The sequence below is a fragment of the Simochromis diagramma genome, unplaced genomic scaffold (assembly GCF_900408965.1).
Source record: "Simochromis diagramma unplaced genomic scaffold, fSimDia1.1 OVJJ01000747.1, whole genome shotgun sequence".
Lineage (NCBI taxonomy): Eukaryota > Metazoa > Chordata > Actinopteri > Cichliformes > Cichlidae > Simochromis > Simochromis diagramma.
In genome coordinates, this window is record NW_024386897.1 from 281,560 (window position 1) to 298,310 (window position 16,751).

Here is a 16,751-nt window from a genome sequence, read left to right on the forward strand (position 1 = left end):
TCAAGATGGTTTGGAAGAAGGAGCTGAACAAGGCACTAATCTCCTCCAGATCAGAAGAACTAGAGTCAGGGGGAGATATTTATTTAGACTCTTTTCCTCCAATATATCTTTCTGAGTTAACTTTAGTAATTACTTCCTCAAAACCATCAACGTGTCTTTAGACCCAATTTCTGCAAGAGTGCTCAAGGACGTCCTACCATTTATTAATCATATTTAAATCATATCTATCTAAAAGTCACTCATTTGTTCATGCAAAGTTTCACAGGGTTCAGTGCCAGGACCAGTTCTATTAACACATGCTTCCCTTAGACAGTTTCATCAGAAGAGCCGATTATATAATATGCAGTTTGTTTGTAACAGATCTTAGAGGCACGCGCTAAGGACAGGGGAACCTCCAGAATTTTTCCATATGGGTGAATATATATGGGGGCCACAAAAATATTTTTCAAGATTTCTGAAAAACCTCAGGACTGAAGTTTTAAGTGCACATCATTGTTTTATATGTGAAACTTTCTGCCATGAGGGGATTATTATGGAAACCCAGCTCCAGAGACTGTAATCCCAGCTTCCACCCACCATCTAGACACACCTCACCTGTCATCTCTGGCTCCACATCCTTACAACTGTGCCCCATCTCCACTTTAGTCTCTGGTAAAGAGGGTGGGCTGGCTTAACCTGTGGCCAGCCACCCTCTCACCAGACCAATAGCCAGGCTGTCCTCTGTCTCCTTCCGCACCCTTGCACCAATTCACCAATTCACCAGCTTCTTTCATAGACAGCCCAAGGCTACAGGTGGGCCCTGCCTGTGCTAACATCAGCAGGTGCTCAGGGTGAGGAACAGAAACAGGATATGAGCCCCGTGTAGCCCCAGCAGGAGCAATCAGAGATCCCTGAGAAACCTGTGTAACCTGAGAATCAGGTGCATCTAGGTCCAAGCTAGTAACAGATTTTGTCTGCTGATGCTGGGTCCCTGGTGTCAGCTTTTGCCCTGGTCAACACAAAAACCTTTTTTGGTCTTGCCCTGCCCAAGTCTCTGCTTGCAAGCCCTGCTTGTCAGAGGAGACAGCATGACCAAATGAGGGTACCGATCTGTCTAAACCCAATCCTGAGGGTCCTCGGTCGCCTGAGCCTGGGTGTCCTGGACCATCTCGAGGTGAAAAGAAGAAATGGCAATTCATACACAAAATATTTTTGCCCCCTGTTTTTGTGGTTAAATCTGCTGATAAGTATTCAAAATTAATGAAAGCATATGTATTTTATTCAGTTGGAGGTCTTCCAGTACCAAATCCTGGTGTTTGATGGAAAGCAGTTCACCTACAGTATAAACAGACCATAACCATGATAATAACCAACCAGCTGTGCTTTCCAAGGATGGATGCATGATGTGCAATGTAAATGCTTTTAGCTCTCTAGGAGTGTAGGTTATTATCAGGTGTTTGGAAAAGAAATAAAAAGCAAAAAACAACAACCCCACCAAAACAAAGCAAAGCAAAATCTAAATCATTTCAGTGGCCAAACCACAAATAATATGAGAAAGTAACATGATGCATTATAGCAGTATATTTTTGTGCAGTTGATATTTTATACCTTTTAATGAGTGAAAATAACGTAAACCAGAAAAGCTAATTCATTCAGTACAGTGTGAAATTCTTTTTTTAATAATAACTGTATTAAATCCCTGTATTTTCTCATAAATGTGGTAAGCAGTTGTTTTTTAAATAATCAGTTGCAGACCTTTGACCTTTAGCTGCACATCTCTCTGTCCCGTTTCTTCTTTCCCATCACTGATGGAGCAGGTGTAGACGCCGCTGTCAATCAGGTCTGGTTTTCTCAGAGTGAGGCTGAAGTCTGAAGTCTCCAGAGCATCAGGCCTCATTGATGTGCGCCCGCTGTAGCGGAGGTTCAGCTTTTTGAGATCATCACCTTCTTCTCGTCGCAGGTGGACAAACGTGGGACTGAGATCACTGCGAGTCCACATCACTGTGGGATTTTTCTCAGGAATAATACCAGAGTACTGACAGGGCAGCAGAACAGACTTTGCCTCCTCATACACCTCCACCACCACAGCCAGGGCATGCTGGGAAACTGTAAGGACACACAAGCAGAAAGACAAATTAACAGCATGCTTTGAGTTTGTGTCAGCATCCACGTGCTGGAATGCAGGTTACCTTATCTGCAACTTCTACACTCAGTCTATCCATGTAATCTAAATTTAATCAGATTGAAATCAAAGAAATTATTTTAAACAGAAAGTGCTGCATTCTCTGAGGGACCTTTGAAAGGGACCAGAATTTTCATGCAGTGTTGGTGTAATGATGGCAGCATATGACCAACCACAAAAATGAACAGGACTTTCTACAGCAGGGTTCATGAAAACTAACCTATGAAGCCAATGTTGGAAAAATCTGAAGGTCTGCAGCTTAAGTTACCACAGAAACAAGTGGAGCTCCTTCACATAACGCACAACTGAGGGTTAAACTCTGCCCAAGATCCTAATCCTGCTTCTCCTGAATAAAAATTTAGTGTGAAAAGATTCGGTTTCTCTCTCTCCTGGTTTGTTCAACAGTTTTTGATGTAAATGTCTGAGTGAAGCGACGTTCAACGTTCACTCTGAGCTCTGAAGTCTGAGATGCCACTCAGATGACCACTGTGCAAGGAGAAAAAATAAAAAAATAAATATCCTGTTGAATCAGAAATGTATAATTAAACAGCTGAAAAGGTCAAAAGTAATGATCAAACAGTTCAGCTGTAACAGCTGCTGCACAGAAACCCTTAAAGCTGATGTGCAATTCATGCACAAAACATTATTAGTGAAATGTACAGGTGGTCCTGGCACAAATACAAACACAAGCAAACCAAACAACTGCCTCTTAAATTGTATTACAAATAAACACAGTTTGCAGAAGTCTACGAGGACAAAGCTTCTTTTCTAAACATGGCAGTACAGGTCACATGACTTCTGGAACAATGTCCTTTGGAGGAAGCGCACCAGCAAATCGACATGTCTGAATCTCTGAAGGAGAAAAGAATCAAGATTTTGCAATGGGTCAGTCAAAGTCCAGACCATAACCCGACTGAAATGCTGTGGTGGAACTAAGAGAGAGCTTTGCATAAACAAATGTCCAAAAACCTCAATGAACTGAAGCAATGTTGTACAGCAGAGTGGGCCAACTGTTCTTTTTACAGGGATGATTAGAAATAACTATATCACAGGTGTTTGACAAATCTGAAGAGTTTATATATACAGATCAGGCTGAATGAAACAGCTACCAACAAGAGTGTGAGAGAGTCCAAGTGCTGTGTATTCTGATCTGTGTGCTTTGACTGGAAAACCAGTTGTAACATGAGCTGATCTGAAAGGCACCAAGACGAATCCAGAGATTTGAAAGTTGCTGCTTTGGATTGTTAGTTTGATCTGAATCAGAATCCAGTGTTTGATGGAAATCTCCTCCTGCTGCACTTCAACACATTAAAGAGAGAGAGATGAAAGAAAAGCTGATGATGAGAGCAGAGAGAGGAAGGTGTACTTACCGTGCAGGAGGATCACAAACACCACAAACATCTTCATGTTCCTGTCAAACTCAGAGACTCTTTAAAAGCCCTTCAGGACATCAGCTCACAGCAGCTTCACTTTCCTCTGCTGATCATCTACTGACACTCTCACACTGCTCACACTGACACTGTGAACCACACAAAGTTTCACACTTCAGTGAGGGAGGACGTCTGTTGCTCAGTTCATTCCAACAGAAACTTCAACCTCGATCAGATCAGGGCAGACTGTGAGGAAAGTGAGGAAAAGCAGGAGAAACAAGCTCATTAAATAAGAGACATCAGACAAAGGTCATTTACACTGAAGTCAGATCCAACTTTATGAAGAACCCAGCAATAAAATCTGAATCGTGTGGAGGAAAAATCTAACTTGAATGAATTTTGGTGTTTGAGCTAAAATATTTTCCCTTCACTGAGTTTACAGTTAGAGTCCATACAATACATACATACAATAAATACTCATAATAATACAAAAGAAATACATTAATTCTTTTTTTTTTTTTTACTGTATATGAGAGTTTTACAGGACTAACACTGTGAGTTCAGCTGCTGCCACCAACTTTTATGACATGTCACATTCTCCTGTAAAACACACTCTTATCTCTTTATCAATAAAATGAACCAAACTTTGACCTTTAGGATGTTTATCCTTTGCACTACTAAACCTAAGGTCTGCAGCCAGACTGGATGAATAATAACAGAAGCAGAGGACGAGGATGAATACAGGACTTACCTCATTTGTGCATTTAACCTGAAACTTTGTGTGCAGTCCACATTAGACACTGAGGGGGGCTCTGAGGCCCATTCATTAAGGATCCATCAATTTTCAACAAACTGAAAGTGGTTCAGACTACATCTGAAAAGAAGCTATGAAGATTATTAATTCAATTCTATTTTACTTATACAAAGGAAAAAGACACAGCCAGAAAGAATAAACACATCAGTAACTTCAAATAAAGACATTAAAAAAGGAATGAAGGACTTGTGATGTTGCTGTTGGTCTCGCTAAATGGTCAAAATAATGAAGGCTGTTCTTTCTGAGCCCAGGACAAAGAATCCTAGAAAAACAGGAAGTGATGAGTTCTAAATGAAGGTCAAACAGTCTGAGTGTGTGATGGCGATGTTGAGATTAGCTCTATTTAAAAAAACAAACTGTATCCGTAAAATGAGAGAAACTAAAAAAGACTGCACAGGTCTGCACTAGTGGAGAGGTTAAACTGCACACAGAAAGATGTTCACACGTGGCAACAGAAGCTGCATTTCCTCTTAATACGAGTGTTTAAAAAAGAAAACCACTCAATAAAAGGAAAGTCGCTCTGCGATGTGGTTCTAATAGTTTTCTTCCCCCTAAAACTCTTTAACCTTGATGACATGTTACATCTACTTTGAGGTTTAGAAACAAATCTTTGGTGCTCAGATAATCAGCTTTTAGCCTCAAATTAACTCATTCACTGCCATTGACGTCTATAGCCGTCAATTGCAGTGCATGAGTCAATGGGTTTAACTCATTCACTGCCAATGGCTGGCAGTGAATGAGTTAAGACAAAGCAAAAAGTTTTGTGTAGAACTTTAGCTCTGACCAGTAAGCTTGTACTTTAAAAAACAAACAAACTAGTCTTTTTTTTTTTTTAATTTGGCAGAGTTTAAAAGAGTAAATTTTGCTTGTCCCTCTACAAATCACTTTCTATATTTTGAAAGTACAGTGGTATTCATATCATATGCTATCTGCTTAGCAGGTTAATTAATTAAATTTACAGAAAAGGGGTTCTGTAAACTGTGCATATGCTACAAGCTGATTAGCTGACAAGTGGAACAGCTGTGTGTTTGTTTCAAGGTGACCAGCAGCTGACTCCACCCAAAGGAAGTGACCTCACCTCTGTTTTATTCATTGAAACAGGATGATGAAAAGCTGTGAGCGAGCGTTTTGAGATGCAAACACTCACTCAAGAAGAAAGAAACTGGATCAGACTAAAAGTTAGCCAGTTGTTTTTATTTTCACTTATTTAACAGGATGGCTCATTTCAATAAAATCAATATGAAACAGTAGAAGATGGAAACCTGCCAGATTTGAGCTAAACTGCTCATTTCCATGTGTCGTCCATGGGCAGGTCACATGACTCTATCCAACATACAAAGACACACAAGAAAAGCCAGAGAAACAAAGACAAATCCAAACAATCCATCATACTGAGTCAAAGTGATCACAGGTCTGCTTGTTGGAAATTATATTAAACGTTACACAAAGAACATAAAAGAACTAAACTTCATAAAAACTTCACAAATGATGCTTTAAATGAAAAATAAATCCCTGTAAATAATTCAACAGGTCACATGTTAGAACCACCTTAACTAAACTCTGTAGCCGGTCACTGTGGTTTGTCCCAGCAAACTACAGATAAGTGTGTTCAGCCCAACTAGTTTATCTCATTACAGCAGTTTGATGTTTCCCTTTGAATCCCCCTGAAGATCCTGACAGTGAAGCACGTACATAATACTCCAGCCTTTCAACTCTGAGCTTGTTTAGTTCTATTAATACACTGAAATCTCATTTGTGTCATGAAGAAAGTCTTTAATCAAACAGAATTCAAAGAGCAGAAACATTTCATATATGGAGTTAAACATGAATCATTGTTTCAACAACATATTTATTGTTGTCATAAACAGACAAGAAGACAACAACAAACTGCTCCTCCCATTCAACACATGTCAGTCCATATCCCAGCAAACTAAATCATCTCCATTTACACATCAAATAGAAACATGAATCACTTGTAATGATTAGAAACTTGATAGAATTTCAAATCTAGTTTGGGGAGTCATTCAGTGAGAAACAGTAAAATGATTTTCCATGTGAAAAGGTGGACAGCAGAAACAGAAAGAAACAGTGAAACTAAAAGAGAAACAAAGAGCTTTGGAACAACGAGGCAGCAGGAGGACAGCTGCAGTTTAACAGCTTCAACTCACTGACAGGAAACAACATTAGAAACATCATCATCCTCAACTCATCTGCTGCACTGACACTGACACCTTCAACGGACACACCTTCACTGTATCATTAGTGCGAATGTATGGAAACAACCTGTGAGTGAAAGTGTGTGTGAAGGTGTGTATGTGTGTGTTAGTATCAGGATCAGAGAACGACAGCTTTCCTCTGTTCCAGTCCAGATTCACTCTGATCCTCTGGAGCTTCTTCTCTACTGAGAGATGAGTTTGAGGAGGTGATTGTGAGATTTTGTAGTATTCATTATCAAACAACCCTATTCTCCATATTCCAGACAGTTTGTTTCCCTTCCTTAGCCCAGACTGTGCTAACACACCCAGTACCCACAATGTACTGTCTCCAACATCAACATCCCAGCTGTGAGTCCCTGAGTTAAAGCCCTCAGAGCCCAGGACAGAGCTGTAATAATCAATCCTCTCTGGATTATCAGGAAGCTGCTGCCTCTCTCCTCCTCGTCTCACACTGGTCAGATCTTCAGACAGGATGAGGTTTGGATGAGCAGTGTTTGGGTCCAGAATGAGAGGAGTGTAGGAGACCATGTCCTTCATGTTGTTCCAGATGTTGAAGGTCAGGTTGCCCAGGTGTTTGGCCTGGTCTATCAGAGCTCCTGAGGGCAGCTGTGGATCATCCAGCAGGGGGCAGCGCTGGACTCTTTCCACTGCAGCCTTGTAGTTGTGCAGGAATGAGACGTCTTCAGCTCTCAACTCCTCCTCTGTGGCTCTGACTGTGTCTGAAAGAGCTGCTATCTCTCTGCTCAGAGCCTCCATCTTCTCCTTCATCATCCCACTCTTCTGCTCCTCTTCCTCCCTCAGTGCAGCCAGCCTGGCCTCCTCTTCCTCTGCTAGAAACTGGTGAAGCTTCTTAAACTGCTCCTTAATCTGCCTCTCTGTGTGTCGGGCCTGGACCTTAATGTGTTCTGCTGTTTGATCGAACTTCACTTGAACTCGTTTGCAAACCTTTAACTTCTTCTTTAAGGGCTCCAGAGTTTCCTGAAGTTCCTTCTTGTGTTGTTGTGCAGCTTCACCGATGGGTCTGAATCTGTGATTGGTGTGTTTTTCTGAGGCACAGCAGACGACACACACTGGCTGCTGATGGTCCAGACAGAAGAGTTTGAGTTTCTCAGAGTGCAGACTGCAGAGATCCTCTGAAGCTCTCTGATCTCTCTCCTGTAAGAACGACTCACACAGGTTCTTTAAAGCCAGACATAAAGGTGGATCATCCTTTGAAGATCGTCTCTTACAAACTGGACACTCGTGTGTTGGTCTCTCTCTCCACCATCTCTTCAGACAGTCTTTACAGAAGCTGTGGCTACATGACAGAAGAACAGGATCTCTGAAGACCTCCTGACAGACCGGACAGCAGAGATCCTCCTCTGATCTGGAAGCCATTGAGTCTGTGAGTGAAGCTGAAAACAGCAGACAGGAAGTACAGTCAGTCCTGGCTCCCCTCCCTCCTCTACCACCTTCACTGAAACTTCCTTTGAGTCGTGTTTTTGCTCAAACTCACATTCAGTGTGTGGAGCGTCAGCAGCTTGAAGCAGCAGTGTTGGAGTTTTCCACGTTTCTCTCCTGTAGCTGGACTCACTCAGAGGAAGCTGCTAGTTTGGTCTGAGCTCAGTCTGATCGTCTGTGCGTCTCTCTGCACTGAGGACGAAGAACTTCCTGTTTCCTTGTTTGTCACATTTGAGTGACGTGAGGGGAGGAGAAAATGTTGCTGTTTGACTTTTAACTAAGGTGTGTTTCAATCCTGCCTGCAGCTCAAAAGCTGTAAAACAGGTTTAGTGTCTTTTCACCTCCACAGGTCACAACATGAAACCTGTTGTGAAGTTTATAAAATAAAGTGTCACTCGGTGGTGCAGCTGTTTGTCAGCTGCTATTTTAGACTTTGTTCTGGTTCTTGTTCAGGTTCCCAGCAGTGGGAGTGTAATGCAGTCACACACACACAGGTGGTGTTCAGGTGGATTCACTTAGTTACAGACAGTGGTGTTATTTCCTGTAACTAAGGCTGTGTTTCACTCCAAAGTTCAGACATTAACCTGCCAGAAGTTGTAAAAGTTACTAATAAAGAGCTTTTATCTCATTTCACATGCAGGTCAGAGCATGAAAGCTGTGATGCAGCAGTTTGAGGAAAATTGCTGCTGATATAAAAAAAAATTTTCTTTTACAAAATATATAAAAGAGCAGAAAGAAAAGAAATAAGTGTAAAGAGTGCAGCAAAATGCATGTTTTAGTGTGAGCTGGTTCATCTGATCTGGTTGTGTAAAAGTCACTGCATGACACTGAGTTTTAATTTTGTGTTACTGACACTCATCCCAAGCCCAGCCCACAGCAGCAGAGACCGTGGAGCCAACATGTGAGAAACAAAGCAACACACTGAACATCTGAACCACAGCAGGAAGTGCGACTCTTTGTAGACCTGTGGACAGGAAACACACAGCAGGTCCTGATCAGTAACAGGGTCCAAATACAAACATTTGTTTATCAGCATCTGTATATATGAGCACACAGAGAGCTCAGCTGGACACACACTTCAGTCCTCCATCAAACACAATGCACTGTTTTCATCAGCTGCAGCCAGTGTTGGGAAGTAACGGAATACATTTACCGCCGTTACGTATTTAAAATACAAAATATGAGTAACTGTACTCCTTTACAGTTACCGTTTAAAAAGGTGGTATTTAGAATACAGTTACTATTTTTGGTAATTACACACTGTTTCCACCAGCTGCAGCACAGTCCAGTCTTTACAGTAAGGGAGGGCTTTTAATTTGAAAGGCACCACACAGGAAGTTTCAGAGGAACAGAAGAAGAACCAAAGGATGGTCTGTGATGTTAAGGTTAGGGTGATCAGCATCAGCTGGAAATATGAAACATATCAAACATGTGAGGAAGAAGCAGCAGCAGCTCACACGTTTACCACAACCACACACAGTCCTCTGAGAGCAGCGTGGCCTCCATCTTTGAAACACACAAACTCACTGTTTGATTATTGATTGATTAATTATTCATCTCTGAAAATCAATCAAAGTTTATTTATTAAGCTCCTCTCCGTGAATCGCTACCTTATCGTGGTGGAGGGGTTTGTGTGTCCCAGGGATCATGTTGTATGGGGGCTGTTGCCCCCTGTTAGGGTCTCCCATGGCAAATTGGTCCTGGGTGAGGGACAAGACAAAGAGCGATTCAGAAAACCCTTATGAAGAGAACATCGAGGGAACAGTTTACCCTGCCTGGGATAGGGTTACCGGGGCCCCGCCCTGGAGCCAGGCCCGGGGAGGGTGCCCGAGGGCGAGCGTCTGGTGGCCGGGCCTTAGTCCATGGGGCCCGGCCGGGCAAAGCCCAAAGAGGAGACATGGGCCCATCCTCCCGCAGGCCCACCACCCGCAGGAGGCACCATAGGGGTCGGGTGCATTGTGTGCCCATAACGAACACCTTGATCGAACATAAGAGTGTCCATAAGTGCACGTGGCACCAGGACGCTCTAGGCCGTAGGTCGATGATCGATTTTGTAATCGTATCACCAGACCTGCGACCATATGTTCTGGACACTCGGGTAAAGAGAGGGGCTGAGCTGTCAACTGATCACCACCTGGTGGTGAGTTGGATCAGGTGGTGGGGAAGACGATGGACAGACCCGGTGCACCTAAACGCGTAGTGAGGGTGTGCTGGGAGAGGCCCCAGTCTGCGAGATCTTCAACGCACACCCTCCGGCAGAGCTTCAACAGCATTTCGAGGGAGACTGAGGACATTGAATCTGAATGGACCATGTTCAGCGTCTCCATTGCCAAAGCTGCTGCATTGAGCTGCGGCCGCAAGGTGGTTGGTGCCTGCCGTGGTGGTAATCCCCGAACCAAATGGTGGACACCAGAGGTGAGGGGAGCCACCAGGCTGAAGAAGTAGTCCTATCGGGCTTGGTTAACCTGTGGGACTCCGGAGGCATCCGACAGGTATCGACAGGCCAAGCGGAATGCGGCTCGGTACCCCTGGACTGGCAGACCGGGGTGGTGGTCCCCATCTTTAAGAAGCGAGACCGGAGAGTGAGTCTATGCCAGGGTGCTGGAAAGGAGAGTTCGTCCGCTAGTCGAACCTCGGATACAGGAGGAACAATGCGGTTTTCGTCCTGGTGGCGGAACACTGGACCAGCTCTTTATCCTCTCAAGGATACTTGAGGGTGCATGGGAGTTTGCCCAACCAACCTACATGTGTTTTGTGGACTTGGAGAAGGCATACGACCGTGTCCCTCGGGGTGCCCTGTGGGAGGTGTTGCGGGTGTATGGGGTGTCTGGCCCATTGCTACGGGCCATTCGATCCCTATACAACTAAGATAAGATAAGATAAGATAAGATAGAACTTTATTAATCCCTCGGGTGGGTTCCTCTGGGAAATTCGACTTCCAAAAAAAGCACAGCAACGACCGAAGTTACAGTTACAGAATTGTTATATATATATATACACACACACACACACACACACACATATATAAATACAGAGACAAATATAAATAAAATATACAGAGGGGATAAATAGAATAAATAGGAATAAAAAATAAAAATACAAGTGAATTGCACATTTCAAGTATTGAGTCTATTGCACTGTTGACTATTTACAAAAAGTATTGCACAAGGTATTGTACAGTGAGGTGAAGAGGCACTACAGCTTAGTTGTTCCCCCCTCCTTTGTCCTCCTGTTTCCCCTCCCTCTCCCCTCCAGAGAGGAGTTAAACAGTCTGATGGCGTGTGGGACAAAGGAGTTTTTAAGTCTGTTAGTTCTTATCTTGGGGAGAAGCAACCTGTCACTGAACAGACTCTTCTGATTGTTTATGGCCGTGTGCAGAGGATGCCTGGCATTGTCCATAATGTCCAGCAGTTTCTTTAATGTCCTTTTCTCTGCCACTGTCACCAGAGTGTCCAGCTTCATGCCGACCACAGAGCTAGCCCTCCTGATCAGTTTCTCCAGCCTGGATGAGTCCTTCTTTGCTGTGCTGCTCCCCCAGCACACCACAGCATAGAAAAGTACTCCAGCAACCACTGACTGGTAAAACATCCTCAGGAGCTTCCTGCAGATGTTAAAAGACCTCAGCCTCCTGAGGAAGTACAGTCGGCTTTGAGCTTTTTTATACAGGTGCTCTGTGTTGCATGACCAGTCCAGTTTATTGTCCACCCACAGCCCGAGGTACTTGTACTTGTTGACCACCTCCACCTCCTCCCCCTCTACCTGAACCGGCAGTGGACCTTCTCTGGACCTCCCGAAGTCCACAACCAGTTCCTTAGTCTTTGAGGTGTTGAGTTGCAGGTGGTTTGTGTGACTCCATGCGACAAAGTTCCTCACCAGACTTCTGTACTCCTCTTCCTGATCATCCCAGATACACCCCATGATGGCCGTGTCATCTGCAAACTTCTGAATATGGCATAATTCAGAGTTATAACAGAAGTCAGAGGTGTACAGGGTGAAGAGAAGAGGGGACAGCACAGTTCCCTGTGGTGCTCCTGTGCTGCTGACCACAGTGTCAGATGTGATGTCCTTCAGCCTGACGTACTGTGGTCTGTCGGTGAGGTAGTCGGAGATCCAAGCCACCAGGCAGGGGCCACCTCCATCCTGTTCAGTTTTTCCTGAAGCATACAGGGCCGGATGGTATTAAAGGCACTGGAAAAGTCAAGAAACAGGATCCTGACCGTGCCTTTTCCCCCATCCAAGTGTGAGTGGGCTCTGTGTAGGAGGTACAGGATGGCATCCTCCACTCCGACACCCGCCTTGTATGCAAACTGTAGTGGGTCCTGGGCATGTTGTACCTGTGGTCGGAGGAGGTTGAGGAAGAGCCGCTCTAGAGTCTTCATAAGATGTGACGTCAGTGCCACCGGTCGGAAGTCATTCAGCTCATTGGGCCGGTTCCTTTTAGGGACCGGGACGATGCAGGATGTCTTCCATAGGGCAGGCACTCTCCCCAGTCGCAGACTGAGGTTGAAGACTCGTAGCGGCTCCCCAAGTTCAGCAGCACACGCCTTAAGCATCCTAGGACACACCTTGTCTGGGCCTGCTGCCTTTCTGGGGCGAAGCTTCCTCAGTTGCCTCCTGACCTGATCCACTGTGACACTGGGAGATGTTTGGGAGGAGGGGAGGGGGGGAGATGTCTTGCTGCTGAGAGAGGGATTGGAGGAGGGGGGTGTCATGGTGTCAGGAAGGGGGGGAAGCGAGGGAGGCAGGAGAGTGGGGAGAGGACTCTGTAGTGAAGGTGAGGGTGGGGGGGTTGTGGGCTGGTCAAACCTGTTGAAGAAGTTGTTGAGTTCGTTTGCCTTCTCCACAGTCCCCCCCACTGTGCTTTTCTTGGTGTTGTGGCCTGTGATGGTTTTCACACCATTCCAGACCTCCCTCATATTGTTCCTCTCCAACTTCTGCTCCACCTTCCTCCTGTAGGTGTCCTTTGCTTCCCTCAGGCAGCGTTTCACCTCCCGCTGTGCTGCTTTCATCTCCTCCTTCACTTTGCTCCTGAAAGCCTTCTTCTTCATGTTGAGGACAGCTTTGACTTCCTGTGTTACCCACGGTTTGTTATTAGGATAACACCGTACCGTCTTAGCAGGGGCGACTGTGTCCACACAAAAGTTGAGGTAGTCTGTAAGACAGTGTGCCCCCCCCCCTCTATGTCCTCACCATGTGGGCTCAGGAGCACATCCCAGTCTGTGGTGTCATAGCAGTCTCTCAGAGCATCCTCCTTTTCTGGGGTCCATCTCCGGATGGAGCGCGTTGTGACAGGCTGCCTTTGGACGAGGGTTGTGTCCCTCTCTGTGGTTGTCTGTCAAGCCATGAGTTAGGTGCCAGATTGAAATCGCCTCCAGTTATTGCCCGAGTAGAACCATACGTATTACTCCAATTTGCAATCAATTTACTTAAGTTTGTCATCATGTTTCTATTTAGAGACCTGTTGTTGTATCCATACACGTTGATTAGAATAATTTTCTGTTCACAGAATTCTACCAACACCATGAGCCAATGTCCCGTTTCATCGCTTTTATGATCAATAACTTTCCCCGCAAAATTGTTCAATAAAATCATCACTCCTGCTGAGTGAGTAGTACCATGTGAATAAAGAATACCTTCTCCCCATTGATGTTTCCAAAACATTTCCTCTTCCTTACTAGAATGTGTTTCTTGTAAAAACAAAATGTTTGTCTTGATTTCTTTGTAAAATAAAAACATGGCCTTACGTTTGACATTGTTTTTCAAGCCTCGAACATTTAAATAACTTATTAGACCAGCCATCTAAAAGATGAAGAAAAGAAAATAACAAAATAAAAAACAAGAACAATACTGGCTTTTTTGGCCCTCACTAGAAGAAAGATAATGCTTCAAGCAGGAATAAGCCTTAAGTAAGTAAGTAAGTAAGTGGTAGTGTCCTACATATGTCGTAATGCTTTTCTGCTATTGTTTTGAGCCTCCTGTACCACAGGTACCTGTACCTGTTCCTGGGCCACAGCTTGATCCGAGCTTCATGGTCTGCTTTGGAGAAGTCCTCTTTAAATTTTATGTTCAGTTCTTTGCAGACCCTGGCCTCTTTGGACTTCCTCCATACTTTGTCCCTAGCCATCCTCATGCTAAACTGGATGATGATTGGTCTAGGACTTCTCAATGCTCACCTGCTTCCTGGTAGTTTTGCTTTTCATTTTTTGGGGGTTGGGACTTGGTAACGGAGTGTGGTCGCCCGTGGGTCTTGCCATATCTTGCTGAAGTTCCATCTTCTCTGTATCTTCATCCTCACATGCTTCTTGCATTGCAGCGAGGCTGTAATCGTGGTTGGAAAGGCTACCTGATAGCTTAGGGTTAGCCATTTTTTAACTTAAGGAAAGTCACTGATTACAATGTGGAATGACGTTGAGATGTTAAATGATTTGGAACAAATTATGGGGAAAAGTAGGAGTTTAATGAGTTTAGAATAAACCTTTAAGACTTTGTCTTCTAGGATACAGGCTCTGGGTGGAGCTGGGAGTTAAACAAGCAAAACATTTAATTGCTGACCTCTTAAGCCCCAAGCCTACTTGATCTCCTGTCTTTTGCCCCCGTATCAGGGGGCGTTGGGGCTTAAGAGGTTAAAATCTTCAGCAGCGTTGGAACATAAGAACCTGAGGGAGCGTGCCAAGCTCCATAAGTGACAGCGCAGAGGAGGTCCAGCGATGGACTTGTGGTTCTGTGAACAGCACAAATGCAAGGTGACTGTAAAATAACTAACAGCACTTTTTCCACAAGTGAAGCCGGTAACTTACTATCCTAAAAGATTAGCTCTAGTTGCTTGTGCTTTACCTCCATGCATGAGATCAGTATGTGCAGCAGCTTCAGCTGTACAATGTTTTAGGAAGTAGTTTATTTCACCTTTTGACACTGTTAGTTCCACACGAGGTAGATGTTTACTACTGCAGACTAAACTTACATTTCTGCCACCTACAAGACACTTGCCTTTAATGTTACTGTTACTCTCACAACCACACATATTACCATAAAGTGGTGCACAATTCTGAATTTGTCAAACCCTTTTTGCCAACGAAAGAGGAGGGCACTTCTCATGAGAGTAGAGAACATGTGGAGAAGAATTGTAAGCCTAGGGATGACTTAACAGATGTGCCACTCGTTGAGGAAAAGGTTTGGTTTGTTGATGGTTTGAGTTTTACAACAGCAGAGGGACAGACTAAAACACGTTTTACTGTAGTAGACAGTGAGAAAGTTATCTATGTAGGACAACTAACATGTTTCATATTTGCTCGAGCAGCAGAGATGCTAGCTTTAACGGAAGCGTGTAAAGCTGCAGAGAGACAATATACCCTGATAGGCAGTATGCATTTGCTACATTACATTTCTTTGTAGTGCAGTGAGTGAGACGAGGTGTGACAACCTCTACACGGAAACCTGTAGAACACGCCAAACTCTTGCAAAATCTGCTGGAGGCAGTGTTATTGTCCAGTAGACTTGTCATTTGTAAATGTGCAGCACACATGTGAGGGAAAGATCCAGTTGCATTAGGGAAAGTTTTTGCAGATAAGATCGCAAAAGAGGCAGCTTTAGGAGAACATGGTGTTAACATTTTAGCAGTACAACATCAGCAGACATGCAGGCCCACTCACCTACTGCAGGAAAACAGTTGTGGCTCACCAAGGGAGCGAGCTTGCAGGTTGGTGTTTATTATCTGTGTGATAAACCAATACTGCCTTATAATTTGTATAAGACTGCTGCTATTTTGAGCCATGGGCTATGCCATGTCTCAACAGGAGGGAGATGAGCAGTAGTTTATACTCTAGGATTAAATACTTAAAAAAAAAAACTTTTTGCAGGCAGACCGAGAATTAATGGAACAGTAAAGTTAAGACTTAGGAAGACTGGCAGGACATGGTTAGACTGTATAGAATTACTTAAGATGTACATGAGGATTCCTCCAACAGAGAACGGTCTGACTCTTTGAGATTCGTCTCAATCCGGTGAAGAAACCAACTGAGCCACAGGTACTCATCAGAATGGCTGGGAATGTGCTGTGCATCTTCTTGAACCTGTGGACCCTGAGTGGGATGACAGGGAGTGCACTGGGACAGAGCAAACCACACCCAGTACCTGCATGGGTTTTCAACAACTACTGGTGGCAGTTTAAGAACACAACCGCTCGCATAAACAACGAGACCAATGGTTATGCTTGTGATGCCACTGGCTACACATTCTTCTGGACTGTGGCCATATAGCATCACTGAGAGCGAGACAGTTTGTTTGGTTGCCTTAGCAACACATCCAGGAGTAAACATACTTGGAACACTGCCAACTTTTCAACTGCTCTGAACCTGAATGGAAGGTTGATTCACCAGTAGCTGGGAAGGTGAACTGCTCTGGTATCTAAAAGTATCTAACTCGCTGCAGGACATCGAACAGCTAAACGAACTGGAAACAGGCCAATTGCCTGTGTATAAGAAGAGCAATGGATTAGTCCAAGTTGGAGATTAACCATGGAATTTGTGCAACGTCACCTATTCTTGTGTCTTCTGCAAGAAGGATGTAAACAGAGAAGCCTTTTTGTCTACATTTACATCATGAACACTTGAGGTTTTGAGCCAAGACGATCAAAACAGCTTGATCCAATTTCCTTTACAAATCGTTTTCTGTGGTGACAACAGGACAGGAGAAGAGTTGTAAATGCAGATAATTCACCAGTTGACTCAAACCCCCACAGGATGCCTACAGTG

The 16,751-nt window shown here is 44.1% G+C and overlaps 2 protein-coding genes across 2 annotated transcripts in view; both read right to left on the reverse strand.

Moving 5' to 3' along the window:
* Nucleotides 1–3,915, reverse strand: part of LOC120735044 — a 146,092-nt gene extending 142,177 nt beyond the window's left edge. Inside the window, exons 1-2 of the mRNA XM_040034208.1 lie at nucleotides 3,532–3,915; nucleotides 1,735–2,085 (exon numbers count right to left, since the gene is read on the reverse strand). Of these exons, the coding sequence (XP_039890142.1) occupies nucleotides 1,735–2,085; nucleotides 3,532–3,568 (388 nt within the window). The 5' untranslated portion in view covers nucleotides 3,569–3,915. The remainder of the gene's footprint in view (nucleotides 1–1,734; nucleotides 2,086–3,531) is intronic.
* A 2,556-nt stretch (nucleotides 3,916–6,471) lies between these two features.
* LOC120735053 (nuclear factor 7, brain-like) lies at nucleotides 6,472–8,232 on the reverse strand. The gene is made up of 2 exons (XM_040034228.1): nucleotides 8,057–8,232; nucleotides 6,472–7,955 (listed from the first exon to the last, which is right to left on the reverse strand). Exon 2 carries the CDS (start codon nucleotides 7,936–7,938, stop codon nucleotides 6,547–6,549), a length of 1,392 nt encoding a protein of 463 aa, XP_039890162.1. The 5' UTR covers nucleotides 7,939–7,955; nucleotides 8,057–8,232; the 3' UTR covers nucleotides 6,472–6,546.
* Nucleotides 8,233–16,751: the final 8,519 nt, after the last annotated feature.